This window comes from Coregonus lavaretus (assembly GCF_964263955.1).
Source record: "Coregonus lavaretus genome assembly, chromosome: 16".
NCBI lineage: Eukaryota > Metazoa > Chordata > Actinopteri > Salmoniformes > Salmonidae > Coregonus > Coregonus lavaretus.
The window spans coordinates 28,148,511-28,164,249 of record NC_140003.1 but is presented as its reverse complement, the minus strand read 5'-3'; the positions used below and the strand labels follow the sequence as shown (position 1 = coordinate 28,164,249).

Below are 15,739 nucleotides of genomic sequence, written 5' to 3'. Positions count from 1 at the left end.
GACTGGAGTGAGTGGAACGGGGACAGAACACCGCTGATGAAACATACACCTTTCAATGGAACTGGATTTTATAACACCTGTTGGACAAGGGGACCGAGGGTACTCTCTACAGCTGGTTTTGGTTTGGTCATTCTATCTTCAAGGAAATATTGAAGGACTGTTGCTGTTGAGTTTTGAAGCCCCCAGAGACTGAAGTGAGAGAACAGGAGACAGACAAGGATTTTCAGGATCCAGGGAGAAGAAAGGGGACAGTAGAGGCTGTAAAATTTATTAAGTTAAGTTTGGACGGGGGAGACAATGTCCAACAAAGGTGACACTGGAGGTCAACCTGCTGCCACAACAACAATCAGCACTATTGCCGTGCAGGCTGGTGACTCTCAGATTATTGTTACTGTGCTCAAGGTACCGACCTTCTAAAATATTATTTAGTTGTGTCTTTGGGTTGTCTTTAGCTGTCTTTAATTGCCATTTTAAACGTATTTTGGGTCCTTGAAAAGCACTATATAAAACCCATTTATTCTTCTCACGTTTGTAGATATCTCAGGTGAACAGAACTTGTTATAAGAAGTGCTTGGATGTATGCCTCTCAGAACTCTACTTTGGTCAGAAATGGTTGATCAGGCCACCTAAAAAAATATTAGATCATTTTAGAAATACGGAATAGTCTTTAAAATGATGGATGGAGAAGATCAATCTTTACAAGCATAGTGTTATGTCGATATAACAACAACGACTGGCTATAATTCAGTGTCAGGCTAGATTATTGATCTGTCTGAATCTGACAGACACTGACCTCACAGTGATCAGCGATCTGCATCCATCGATCTCTTTCTTTCCAAAGTGCTGCTGCTAATAGAGGATGCATCCCAAATGGCACCCTATTCCCTTTATGGTGCACTACAGTGACCAGGGGTCTGGTCAAAAGTAGTGCACTAACCTATATAAGGAATAGGGTGCCATTTGGGATGCATCCAGAGAAAGGCATTTAATGTTGTCAATGATGTCACAAGCTCACATAGTCCACGTTGTTCAGCTAGTGTCCTGAGATGTCAATAGCTCTCTCTGTTTGTCCATTAAGTTTTAGGAATATTTCCTAGCCAAACCATATCAGTGCCTCACATACTAACACCATGTACATCTCAACATGTAGGCAGCCCTGTAGGGCTATCCCACAGTAGTGATAAGACAATGGACATATTTTTAAAAGTTTACTTTTCTAATATTTTTTTTCTCCCACATATCTGTCTGAAATACATTCTAAATGCGTGGGAAAGTTCAAATGCACAAGCTATTAGATATGATAAAACACAGAAACCGAGGAGACGGTTTTCAAATATGATTAATGCTCCCAATCGAGAAGGAAAAGCCTATGTTTTGTTTGAAAAGAGAGAGATGTTTGTTGTCCTCTGTTGTATCCTCTGCCACCAATTTTGTTGACCACTTTTGGTCGTGAAGGGGACGGCGTGCCCCTGCATTCCGAGGCCCCTTTAAAGTGACTGCCACAGCCACGGCTGCAATCTAAGGCATGCAATGATTAAAGAGCAAAACATGCCTAGTAAGAAATAATCTCTATAGCTAACACAGACATAGTTACACTGTGGCTGTAACCACATAACCACCGTGGTTATTGACAAATCAATTATTGTCTCAGTGAAATTATTCCTTACATTTGAGACAACATAGGCTACTGTGACGCTTGAGACACCTATACATCTTGTAATTTCGCTTAACAGTTGTTGGTGATCCTCGCAATGCCCATGTGTACTCTTTGACTGTAACCACCACGGTCATCATTGACAAATCAATTACTGTATTGTCTATTCAAATGTCCAATGTATGTCACACTTGAGACATTATAGACATATAGTTTAGCATACACTACAGACACAATGTAGAAATACTGTCATATAGGCTACAGCCACGGCTGTTGGTGCTTTTTACGTTCAGAGTGACACTTTACAGAAAAGCTTGACTTTGAGATAATTAGGAGTTAATGTGTCACCCAGAGAGGTATCAGTAACAGTCATTACAGTAAAGGAATTCCTAAGTCAGTTTAATGGTTTGACATTGTCCTCATCTGTTCCAAATGGCACCCTATTCCCTATATAGTGCACTACTATTGACCAGGGTCCATAGGGCTTTTGGTCAAAAGTAGTACACTATATAGGGAATAGGGTGTCATTTGGGACGCAAGAACTGAAGGTGTTCCCGGGACAAGACAGTATAGTGGAAAAGGAGCCCCACGTTGCGGACGACAGACCTATTTCCATGCGGTGTTTACACACTGTGATATTCACAGGGGGACCATGTGGGTGTTCACAGGTATAATGTTACACCAACCTGCCCTGCTCACAGTCGGAACATAAACAACATGTAACATGGCCTTGGCAGGGAAACACAAACAGACCTCTGCATCCTGCTGGTCTAACTTGGATGAGTCTTTGATACATAGTAGTACATTAATTGATGCAGACAGTCCATTTACTCCTAAAATATGGTAATAAGTATGTACTGAAAACAAAAGGGAGAAAACAAACATCTCCTCTAAGGTTGAGTGTGTGTTTTGTTGTGTGTGTGTCTGTGTCTGTGTTTTATACTGTAGTGTGGGGAGCTGGTGAAGCTGCAGTTGACTGAAGCCAATCCAAACCTGCTGGAGATCGGCAGCAACCAGGATGAAACAAAGAAACTGCTGGATGAACACCAGCAGCTCCTGATCAAACTCAAGGTAATAATCTCATTAGAAATACAGTAGAGTGACATACAACTAATATGTCAGCTCAGGTGACATAAGTACGCTATTCTATTATTGATATGTCACTATTTTGACATTCGAATGAAACCATGCTGGGCCATGAGGATGAGCTGCCCATTGGGCATATTGCACTGAACAAAAATATAAATGCAACATGCAACAATTTCAAAGATTTTACTGAGTTACAGTTCATATAAGGAAATCAGTCAATTTAAATAAATTCATTAGGCCCTAATTTTACATTAACATTTTAGTCATTTAGCAGACACTCTTATCCAGAACGACTTACAGTTAGTGAGTGCATACATTTTCGTACTGGCCCCCCGTGGGAAACGAACCCACAACCCTGGCGTTGCAAGCGCCATGCTCTACCAACTGAGCTACACGGGGCTTGATCAGACAACCAGTCTGTATCTGGTGTGACCACCATTTGCCTCATCCAGCGCGACACATCTCCTTCGCATAGAGTTGATCAGGCTGTTGATTGTGTCCTGTGGAATGTTGTCCCTCTCCTCTTCAATGGCTGTGCGAAGTTGATGGATATTGGCGGGAACTGGAACACGCTGTCGTACACGTCGATCCAGAGCATCCCAAACATGCTCAAACAGCTGATGAAACCCAATCAGTTATAGTCAAACTGTACATTTTAGAGTGGCCTTTAAATGATCATGCTGTTTAATCAGCTTCTTGATATGCCACACCTGTCAGGTGGATGGATTATCTTGGTAAAGGAGAAATGCTCACTAACAGGGATGTAGACACATTTGTGCACAAATAGAGAAATAAGCTTTGAGAGAAATAAGCTTTTTGTGCTTATGGAACATTTCTGGGATCTTTTATTTCAGCTCATGAAACATGGGACCAACACTTTATATGTTGCGTTTATATTTTTGTTCAGTGTAGTTATATGCCACTTGTGGTGACATTTAGATTGTGATTAAAGCTTCCTCAGTCCCGGCCTTGTTTGACTATAACTCATTGAGACACCATCAATGCTTTTCTTCTCTCAGAGATACTTCAGAGAACTATTTCAGTCACTTTCATTGCCTCAGCTTGGGTGGAAGTTGAAATGTTCACAGCAGCCCTCTCAACATTGATTTATATTATTTCCACTCAAAGCTTTTTTTCCCCGGCCTTGTTATAGACTCCTGCACAATGGCTATTTTGATCCAGGCCATTCATTCCTAGTGCCAAGCACTCATTCACTATTTCCACCTACTGTCAGGTGTTTTAGTTATGGCTGAGGGCTGAGCATGTTCCATCTTATTTTATACAAGTATGACAATATTGGCATAAGCATGTGAATAATTGATCTTATACATTTAAATGTTGGGTCAGATGGTTCCCAACATATTTAGCTGTTACTGCCCTTCGATTGCATTTGCAAAAAAGAACTCTGTTGCTAATCGGTGCCAGCTCTCACAAAAAGAGGGACTTGTTGTTCACATGGGAATTCTATTAAATCACAATCAGATGTACGATTTTAGCCCTCATATTGTCCCAATGCCACAGAAAGACTTCGTTCAGGAATGAGAAGGAGATTCAGCTCCTTATTGTGATTATGCACGAGTGAAAATGTTCTATTGATTTGAATGTACAGTTGCAGGACTCTATGTCATTGACCATAAGGATTCCAAAATAGAAGGTTAGGAATTAGTTTAATTATCACATGTGTTCCAATGTGAAGGAGGCAGAATATCTCCAGTCATCTTCAGTAAGACATCAGAGTTACTACAGATTTAGACCTTTGAACAACCCCTCTAATTAAAGAGAGGTTTTACCACAAAACGATCCAAGACAGATTTACATATGGGATGGAACATGTTGTTGGTTCATCCACTGCTTTTAATTGAGCAAGGCTTTGAACTTCTATGAATATAATTTTAAATGTGTAGCTTACAATCGTGCAATTGAACAAAATGTAAATGAATCGCTCCATTAACAATGTTGATTTACAAGTATAAATATGGTATTTTTATGTTTTTTAAGCAATGTGACCTCATCAGAGAATATCAGTATTGTACTCAACAATCATGAAGTAAGATATGTACACATTGGTACCAGCCCAGTGCAAGGCAGTGTTCTAAAAAAATGCCTCCTCTGTGTGTCAGAAACATGAAGGAGAATCCAAAAAAGGATGTCTGTATAATGCAGAGAAGATACTTTAATGAACCAGGTATATCTTACAGACTTCTGTCTTTTTTTGTATGATCCTTTTTCTCTTGTCAGAAACATGAGGCAGGCCTGTGGGCTCTGCTGGAAGAGGCAGACAGAACAGCAGAGGAGAAGAAGGAGAATGAAGGGGAGGTGTACGAGGCCATGGCTAAGTCGCTGAGCGACGCCTGGAGGACCCTGGTCTTACTGCTAGAGAAGCGCAGGTCCCTGTTACACCTGGCCTCAGAGTTCTTTGACAGGGCCCTGGAGGTAGGATGGCTAACAGAAAGGAGATGTTATAGCTACATAAACATTATAGGTACATAGAGTATACATAGAGCTACATAGACCATACTTAGACCCAGATCTCACTGCTAGAGAAGTGCTGGTTTCTGCTACACCTGGCCTCCGAGTTCTTTGACAGGGCACTTGAGGTAGGAGCCAGGCAAACAGAAACTGAGCCATTATAGCTACATTATAGCTACATAGAACACACATAGAGCCTACACAGATCTGACATAGACCATAACCCTAACAGATCAGAGCTGATTTTGAGTTAATGTACATGTACGCCACAGGGGTTTTCACTGCACTAATAAGCATGTTACAAAGTGACATTTCAACCAGTTCTGTGGTTCTGAAATGGAAAGTTAATTTTTCATTTTGTTGGAGGAAATATTACATTTCATGATATCAACACAGCATCCAGTGTTGTGTTCTTGTTATTACTGCCGTTCTAGAGCTAGTGCATCTGTTTCCTCCTCTCCAGTTTGCTTAAAAAAACATCAAAGAAAACAGCACATTGCTTTATCAGTTTTGTTAGCATTACGTTAATATAAATATAAATAAAATATTTTCCAAAATAACAGTGTAACTGACGAGGGGGATGTAATGTAAGCCTGTTTTTACTGCAATATAAGTACACATAGATACTGTATCAGGGGCCCCTGTTCACAAATGTACTGTTAATGTGGCACAATGGGGCAGTTTCAATGTTATTAGTCTACAGACCGTGGCTCCAACCAAGAGCATTGAGTTGTGTGATACTGTATAGCCACTGTAACTTACCCAGGCACTAACTGATGGCCACCCTAAATGCGGCCACACAACGCAGACACATTAGTGTGATGATTATGAAACATGATGATAGGTTGTGTGATAGATACAGGAAGCAGGTGGTTCTGTAGATGCTCTGTAGATCTGACTGAGAGGTTTGTACTGTCTGTCCTTTACATGTTTCATCCCTGACCAAACAGGGCTCCTTTTTTTTTCCTTTGTTTACTTCTCTATCAAATCTACTGTGAGTTAATTAAGCTTTTGGAGATCTTATGAATAAATGTGCAAAGCCAGAGCCCATACTAGGACAAATTACACTGTTGTCTAACTATACAGATAGATGTACTATGTCTTCCTCCACCTCTTGCAGTTTGCTATCAGAATAGATGAGGCAGAAGAGTTCCAGAGCAGAGAGCAGGAGCTGGCGGATGCTGAGTGTCTGAAAGAACTGCTCCTGAAACACAGTGTTATGAAGAGAGGTGAGTATATGCTGATTCACTTACAGTAATGTCTCCCTTAGAGAAATGATGTGTTTATTCCCTTTGGCAAATCCCCTTAGAGTACGGACGTCCGGGTCACTGCTCCAGATGTCTGATACGTGAATCACAACCTCAATCTGGTCCTGACAGTCATTCAGTCACCTCTGCCCTCCCTTGAAAGAATCATTCTCCTCTTAAAGTTCCTGAAATTTTATGGATTTTACCCTGCCTTTCAGTCTCCAAGGCACTAAGAGCTAATGGAGAGATAGATATATGCCAGATGTGAGAATTAGTGGCATTCATGTCATATCAACAGCACAGGGATGGGACTGAGACACGTCAGTTAAGTAAAAGCTAGTTGTCATTCACATGAGCTGGTTGAGGCTGCTGAGGGACACAGGGATCATTATGTCATGACGTCGTAACGGTAATATAAACAACAGGCACTCTTTCTCATAATAGTATTTGATGAGAGATTACACTTTAGTGTGAGGTACGTTATTTACTTTACAAATGATCTACAACAGCTGTATTTACATGACCCAAAGCTGTATTCATTCATTCATTGTTTGCATTTTGGCCCTTATCTTTACCCAAATGAAAAATGTGACTCTGCACACTCCAATCTAAGCTCCTATGTGGTTTGTTGGTGACAAACAAATGTGGCCACTCAGGTACACTTCCTTACGTACTTATTTGGACAATGAAGCTAAAACCTTTAATTTGGCTCTATACTCCAGCATTTTGGATTTGAGATAAAATGTTTTATATGAGGCAACAGTACAGGATGTCACCTTTTATTTGAGGGTATTTTCATACAGTGAGGGAAAAAAGTATTTGATCCCCTGCTGATTTTGTACGTTTGCCCACTGACAAAGAAATGATCAGTCTATAATTTGAATGGTAGGTTTATTTGAACAGTGAGAGACAGAATAACAACAAAAAAATCCAGAAAAACACATGTCAAAAATGTTATAAATTGATTTGCATTTTAATGAGGGAAATAAGTATTTGACCCCCTCACAATCAGAAAGATTTCTGGCTCCCAGGTGTCTTTTACACAGGTAACGAGCTGAGATTAGGAGCACACTCTTAAAGGGAGTGCTCCTAATCTCAGCTTGTTACCTGTATAAAAGACACCTGTCCACAGAAGCAGTCAATCAATCAGATTCCAAACTCTCCACCATGGCCAAGACCAAAGAGCTCTCCAAGGATGTCAGGGACAAGATTGTAGACCTACACAAGGCTGGAATGGGCTACAAGACCATCGCCAAGCAGCTTGGTGAGAAGGTGACAACAGTTGGTGCGAGTATTCGCAAATGGAAGAAACACAAAATAACTGTCAATCTCCCTCGGCCTGGGGCTCCATGCAAGATCTCACCTTGTGGAGTTGCAATGAACATGAGAACGGTGAGGAATCAGCCCAGAACTACACAGGAGGATCTTGTCAATGATCTCAAGGCAGCTGGGACCATAGTCACCAAGAAAACAATTGGTAACACACTACGCCGTGAAGGACTGAAATCCTGCAGCGCCCGCAAGGTCCCCCTGCTCAAGAAAGCACATATACATGCCCGTCTGAAGTTTGCCAATGAACATCTGAATGATTCAGAGGAGAACTGGGTGAAAGTGTTGTGGTCAGATGAGACCAAAATCGAGCTCTTTGGCATCAACTCAACACGCCGTGTTTGGAGGAGGAGGAATGCTGCCTATGACCCCAAGAACACCATCCCCACCGTCAAACATGGAGGTGGAAACATTATGCTTTGGGGGTGTTTTTCTGCTAAGGGGACAGGACAACTTCACCGCATCAAAGGGACAATGGACGGGGCCATGTACCGTCAAATCTTGGGTGAGAACCTCCTTCCCTCAGCCAGGGCATTGAAAATGGGTCGTGGATGGGTATTCCAGCATGACAATGACCCAAAACACACGGCCAAGGCAACAAAGGAGTGGCTCAAGAAGAGCACATTAAGGTCCTGGAGTGGCCTAGCCAGTCTCCAGACCTTAATCCCATAGAAAATCTGTGGAGGGAGCTGAAGGTTCGAGTTGCCAAACGTCAGCCTCGAAATCTTAATGACTTGGAGAAGATCTGCAAAGAGGAGCGGGACAAAATCCCTCCTGAGATGTGTGCAAACCTGGTGGCCAACTACAAGAAACGTCTGACCTCTGTGATTGCCAACAAGGGTTTTGCCACCAAGTACTAAGTCATGTTTTGCAGAGGGGTCAAATACTTATTTCCCTCATTAAAATGCAAATCAATTTATAACATTTTTGACATGTGTTTTTCTGGATTTTGTTGTTGTTATTCTGTCTCTCACTGTTCAAATAAACCTACCATTCAAATTATAGACTGATCATTTCTTTGTCAGTGGGCAAACGTACAAAATCAGCAGGGGTTCAAATACTTTTTTCCCTCACTGTACATATCTGTTTTACCGTTGAGAAATTAAAGCACTTTATGTATCTAATCCCACCATTTGAAGGTGTCATAAGTATTTGGACAAATTCACTTATAGTGTGTTAAATTTAATAAAAACTTTACTATTTGGTCCCATATTTCTAGCACGCAATGACTACATCAAGCTTGTGACTCCCCAAACTTGTTGGATGCATTAGCAGTTTGTTTTGGTTGTGTTTCGGATTATGTTGTGCCCAATAGAAATGAATTGTAAATAATGTATTGTGTCATTTTGGAGTCACTTTCAATGTAAATAAGAATAAAATATGTCCAGCATCTGCTCAAAGACGTTGTAAGTGTGTATGAAATCATATGTTCCTATTCTGACCCATATCTGTCCTTCGGGTCTACTGGAGAAGTCAGTGCTGGTTCTAAACAAGAGTGTCTTTCTAATGAGAAAATTGTAAATGGTATGGAGTAATTCAGCTCTTTGCAGCTAATGGCACTATGAAATGCCTTCAAGTAATAGTAAATAAACCATTCCCTCTCTCTCTCCTCTCTCTTTCTTTCTTTCCCTCTGTCACTCCATCCCTCCCTCTCAGGTCTCCTGGAGAAGTCCATGCTGGTTCTGAATAAGAGCCGTGATCTTCTAGACTTCCTGAGAGAGTTCCAGATAGAGGAGGCTCTACAGAGGAGTGAGGCGTTACGGGGGGCTCGCAGCAGCTGTGGCCGGGTGGAGAGTCTTATGGAGATACTGCAGGACAGGAGGAGACAGGTGGACCAGCACATGAAGCAGCAGCTCCTTGACCTGGAAGTCATCCTCAGCATCTACCAATGGGATCGGCAGGAACAGGAAGTGAGTCACGAAATGTCAATATCAAAGATCAATCCGTGTTGGAAATCTACTTTTTACTTAAAACCTTTACCTACCTTATACAGTGAGGGAAACAAGTATTTGATCCCCTGCTGATTTTGTACGTTTGCCCACTGACGAAGAAATGATCAGTCTATAATTTTAATGGTAGGTTTATTTGAACAGTGAGAGACAGAATAACATCAAAGAAATCCAGAAAAACGCATGTCAGAAATGTTATAAATTGATTTGCATTTTAATGAGGGAAATAAGTATTTGACCCCCTCTCAATCAGAAAGATTTCTGGCTCCCAGGTGTCTTTTATACAGGTAACGAGCTGAGATTAGGAGCTCACTCTTAAAGGGAGTGCTCCTAATCAAATCAAATCAAATTTTATTGGTCACATGCGCCGAATACAACAGGTGCAGACATTACAGTGAAATGCTTACTTACAGCCCTTAACCAACAGTGCATTTATTTTAAACAAAAAAAGTAAGAATAAAACAACAACAAAAAAATTGTTGAGAAAAAAAAGAGCAGAAGTAAAATAAAGTGACAGTAGGGAGGCTATATATACAGTAAAATAAAGTGACAGTAGGGAGGCTATATATACAGGGGGGTACCGTTGCAGAGTCAATGTGCGGGGGCACCGGCTAGTTGAGGTAGTTGAGGTAATATGTACATGTGGGTAGAGTTAAAGTGACTATGCATAAATACTTAACAGAGTAGCAGCAGCGTAAAAAGGATGGGGTGGGGGGGGCAGTGCAAATAGTCCGGGTAGCCATGATTAGCTGTTCAGGAGTCTTATGGCTTGGGGGTAGAAGCTGTTGAGAAGTCTTTTGGACCTAGACTTGGCACTCCGGTACCGCTTGCCGTGCGGTAGCAGAGAGAACAGTCTATGACTAGGGTGGCTGGAGTCTTTGACAATTTTGAGGGCCTTCCTCTGACACCGCCTGGTATAGAGGTCCTGGATGGCAGGGAGCTTTGCCCCAGTGATGTACTGGGCCGTACGCACTACCCTCTGTAGTGCCTTGCGGTCAGAGGCCAAGCAGTTGCCATACCAGGCGGTGATGCAACCAGTCAGGATGCTCTCGATGGTGCAGCTGTAGAATTTTTTGAGGATCTGAGGACCCATGCCAAATCTTTTTAGTCTCCTGAGGGGGAATAGGCTTTGTCGTGCCCTCTTCACGACTGTCTTGGTGTGTTTGGACCATGATAGTTCGTTGGTGATGTGGACACCAAGGAACTTGAAGCTCTCAACCTGTTCCACTACAGCCCCGTCGATGAGAATGGGGGCGTGCTCAGTCCTCTTTTTTTTCCTGTAGTCCACAATCATCTCCTTTGTCTTGGTCACGTTGAGGGAGAGGTTGTTGTCCTGGCACCACACGGCCAGATCTCTGACCTCCTCCCTATAGGCTGTCTCATCGTTGTCGGTGATCAGGCCTACCACTGTTGTGTCGTCGGCAAACTTAATGATGGTGTTGGAGTCGTGTCTGGCCATGCAGTCATGGGTGAACAGAGAGTACAGGAGGGGACTGAGCACGCACCCCTGAGGGGAAGAGACGATGGCAGAAACATTATGTACAAAATAAATTACAAATAACGCGGAAAAACACACATAATAGTACAATTGGTTAGAGGGCTGTAAAACGGCAGCCATCTTCTCCGGCGCTGCTCCAGCGTGTTACCTGTATAAAAGACACCTGTCCACAGAAGCAATCAATCAATCAGATTCCAAACTCTCCACCATGGCCAAGACCAAAGAGCTCTCCAAGGATGTCAGGGACAAGATTGTAGACCTACACAAGGCTGGAATGGGCTACAAGACCATCGCCAAGCAGCTTGGTGAGAAGGTTGACAACAGTTGGTGCGATTATTTGCAAATGGAAGAAACATAAAAGAACTGTCAATCTCCCTCGGCCTGGGGCTCCATGCAAGATCTCACCTCGTGGAGTTGCAATGATCATGAGAACGGTGAGGAATCAGCTCAGAACTACACGGGAGGATCTTGTCAATGATCTCAAGGCAGCTGGGACCATAGTCACCAAGAAAACAATTGGTAACACACTACGCCGTGAAGGACTGAAATCCTGCAGCGCCCACAAGGTCCCCCTGCTCAACAAAGCACATATACAGGGCCGTCTGACGTTTGCCAATGAACATCTGAATGATTCAGAGGAGAACTGGATGAAAGTGTTGTGGTCAGATGAGACCAAAATCAAGCTCTTTGGCATCAACTCAACTCGCCGTGTTTGGAGGAGGAGGAATGCTGCCTATGACCCCAAGAACACCATCCCCACCGTCAAACATGGAGGTGGAAACATTATGCTTTGGGGGTGTTTTTCTGCTAAGGGGACAGGACAACTTCACCGCATCAAAGGGACGATGGACGGGGCCATGTACCGTCAAATCTTGGGTGAGAACCTCCTTCCCTCAGCCAGGGCATTGAAAATGGGTCGTGGATGGGTATTCCAGCATGACAATGACCCAAAACACACGGCCAAGGCAATAAAGGAGTGGCTCAAGAAGAAGCACATTAAGGTCCTGGAGTGGCCTAACCAGTCTCCAGACCTTAATCCCATAGAAAATCTGTGGAGGGAGCTGAAGGTTCGAGTTGCCAAACGTCAGCCTCGAAACCTTAATGACTTGGAGAAGATCTGCAAAGAGGAGTGGAACAAAAGCCCTCCTGAGATGTGTGCAAACCTGGTGGCCAACTACATGAAACGTCTGACCTCTGTGATTGCCAACAAGGGTGTTGCCACCAAGTACTAAGTAATGTTTTGCAGAGGGGTCAAATACTTATTTCCCTCATTAAAATGCAAATCAATTTATAACAATTTTGACATGTGTTTTTCTGGATTTTGTTGTTGTTATTCTGTCTCTCACTGTTCAAATAAACCTACCATTAAAATTATAGACTGATCATGTCTTTGTCAGTGGGAAAACGTACAAAATCAGTAGGGGATCAAATCCTTATTTCCCTCACTGTATGCAAGTATAAATAAATGTTCTGTGGAATGTCCGTTGGATAATAAGTGTGGTATTAGAAAGTGCATCTGATATTGAACTGAGAGAATGCCTACCTAGGAAAATATAATATTTTCAGAGCCATAAGGGGTTGTGTTAAGATTATGAAAGTACAGATGTCTCTCGCTGTGCTTCAGAATGGTTTGATACTCTATCACGTGTGGCTCAGTTGGTTGTGTGTGGCTCAGTTGGTTGTGTGTGGCTCAGTTGGTAGAGCATGGCACTTGCAACGCCAGGGTTGTTGTTTCAATTCCTGTATGCACTCACTACTGTCAGTAGCTCTGGCTAACAGCGTCTGTAAACATGTATCCACTGCTTAGTGTCAGGGAGAGCAGTCATGAAGCATTTAACTCTTCCTTTGAAATAATTTACATATTTATATTACATCTACAAATGTAACATGTTACCTGATCTATTGCACCTTTGCCCAAGTGGAAATTCATGAATAACTGATTGTAGTGATAATATATTGTATTCTTTTCAGGTAACCCACTGGTTCAAGAGCAATGCTGACTTGCACTTTGAAAGAGATCATTTGGGATCAACCCTCACTGAAAATGAGGAGCTCCTTCAGGAATACAAGAAGTTTGAAGAAAAAGCCAAGGTATGATACTTTAAATATGAGTATATTATGGGACATATTTGCTAACGGTTTGACTGTTATTTTGAAGAAATAGACATGGAAAATGTGTAGAATTGCAGGAAATTAGCTTTAAAATGGCAAATATTTCTCTCTGCCAACAAGAGGGGTGTGAAACGTTTGAACAGTTTGGGGTTGCATGGGTTGAGAGGTGGGGGTTTGTAAATGACGATATCCATCCGGACCTTTGCCACCTAGGGAATTTGTGTGACTGGACCTTCTCAAAAAGTATGTTAGTACATTTACATCATTTAGCAGACGCTCTTATCCAGAGCAAATTACAAATTGGTGCATTCAACTGGGGACTGGGGCCAGTGAGACAACCACTTTTTTTTTTTATGGGGGTTTGGGGGAGAGGGTGGGTAGAAGGATTACTTTATACTATTCCAGGTATTCCTTAAAGAGGTAGGGTTTCAAGTGTCTCCGGAAGGTGGTCAGTGACTCCGCTGTCCTGGCGTCGTGGGGGAGCTTGTTCCACCATTGGGGTGCCAGAGCAGCAAATAGCTGCTCAGTCAGGCTGTGCCCTTATAATCATGCATGTTGTGTGTGTGTGTGTGTGTGTGTGTGTGTGTGTGTGTGCGCGTGCGTGTGCGTGTGCCTGCATCCTATCCTGCAGGACTGGAGCGAATTGGTGAGGAAGCTGCTAGCCCAGGCCTCAGAGCTGCTAGCGGGGGAAGCAGAGGGCCGGGCTGAGGCTGAGAAGGGACATGTCTCTGAGAGGAGTCTGGCTCTCAAAGCCCTGCACGAGCACTTCTGGAACCTGATGATGGGCCGCCTCGCACACCTACAGGAGAGCAATGCTTTCTTTAGCAGCGCCAACAAGGTACAGTAACTGAGAAGCAAAAGGAAAAATTAGAACCTCAAATAGTTGCTAAGTGGCATAAAAAGTCCAGGCACTCGTGTGGGTTTGAAAGTTAAAAGACTTTAAAAGGGCAATTATTTGTATTTGACTTATAAATTAATTATATGTACACATTGATTCTTAAAGAATATAACTTATAAATGCCTCATCAGTTGAATTCAACTGTCGTACCCCATCAGAACCCAACATATAAGCTTGTTATATGCCAATGTTTATAAACAAACACTGTTTAGCCCCGAAACATGGTTAAAACCATAAATTGGCTATCATGGATGGTCAGTCCTTGCATCCATAGCTCTGTCTATGAATTTGAGAGTGGTTACATTTCTCCAGGGTCATCCCTCAGCTTTTTACCGAAACTGTGGCGGGGAAAACCCTTTTTTATTGTTTCAACTACTGATTGCCCTTTTAATGTATGGGCTCAGACATTATTAAAATACAGTGGCGCAGCGGTCTTAGGCACTGCATCTCAGTGCTTGAGGTGTCACTACAGACCCCCTGGTTCGATTCCAGGCTGTATCACAACTGGCCGTGATTGGGAGTCCCATAGGGCGGCGCACAATTGGCCCAGCGTCGTCCGGGTTTGGCCGGTGTAGGCCGTTATTGTAAATAAGAATTTGTTCTTAACTGACTTGCCTAGTTAAATAAAGGTTAAATAAAAAATAATAAAAAATAACCCCCCGTAGGAGAGAGTAGGTGGTCCAGTAGTAGTAGCAGTACAGTGCCTTGGCGTTTTTCCTATTCTGTTGCATTACAACCTGTCATTTAAATGGATTTTTATTTGGATTTCATGTAATGGACATACACAAAATAGTCCAAATTGGTGAAATGAAATGAAAAAAATAACTTGTTAAAAAAATTCAAGAAAATAAATAACGGAAAAGTGGTGCGTGCAAATGTATTCACCCCCTTTGCTATGAAGCCCCTAAATAAGATCTGGTGCAACCAATTACCTTCAGAAGTCACATAATTAGTTAAATAAAGTCCACCTGTGTGCAATCTAAGTGTCACATGATCTCAGTATGTATATACACCTGTTCTGAAAGGCCCCAGAGTCTCCAACACCACTAAGCAAGGGGCACCACCAAGCAAGCGGCACCATGAAGACCAAGGAGTTCTCCAAACAGGTCAGGGACAAAGTTGTGGAGAAGTACAGATCAGGGTTGGGTTATAGAAAAATATCAGAAACTTTGAACATGCCACGGAGCACCATTAAATCCATTATAAAAAAATTGAAAGAATATGGCACCACAACAAACCTGCCAAGAAAGGATCGCCCACCAATAGTGATAGTTATGCACATTCAAGTTTTCTGTTTTTTTGTCTTATTTCTTCTTTGTTTCACAATAAAAAATATTTTGCATCTTCAAAGTGGTAGGCATGTTGTGTAAATCAAATGATAAAAAAAAAACAAAAATCAATTTTAATTCCAGGTTGTAAGGCAACAAAATAGGAAAAATGCCAAAGGGGGTGAATACTTTCGCAAGCCACTGTAGAAGGTAGCTAGTGTAACTA

General features: G+C 42.3%; 1 protein-coding gene across 1 annotated transcript in view; it reads left to right on the top strand.

The window, feature by feature from the left end:
* Positions 1-297: 297 nt before the first annotated feature.
* The window catches only part of LOC311143998 (coiled-coil domain-containing protein 141-like), a gene marked incomplete at both ends in the record, with an annotated part of 41,114 nt that continues 25,672 nt past the window's right edge, over positions 298-15,739 (top strand). Inside the window, 7 exons of the mRNA XM_084179910.1 lie at positions 298-402; positions 2,603-2,725; positions 4,982-5,176; positions 6,333-6,441; positions 9,445-9,698; positions 13,207-13,326; positions 13,979-14,185. Coding sequence (XP_084036036.1) covers positions 298-402; positions 2,603-2,725; positions 4,982-5,176; positions 6,333-6,441; positions 9,445-9,698; positions 13,207-13,326; positions 13,979-14,185 — 1,113 coding nt within the window. The remainder of the gene's footprint in view (positions 403-2,602; positions 2,726-4,981; positions 5,177-6,332; positions 6,442-9,444; positions 9,699-13,206; positions 13,327-13,978; positions 14,186-15,739) is intronic.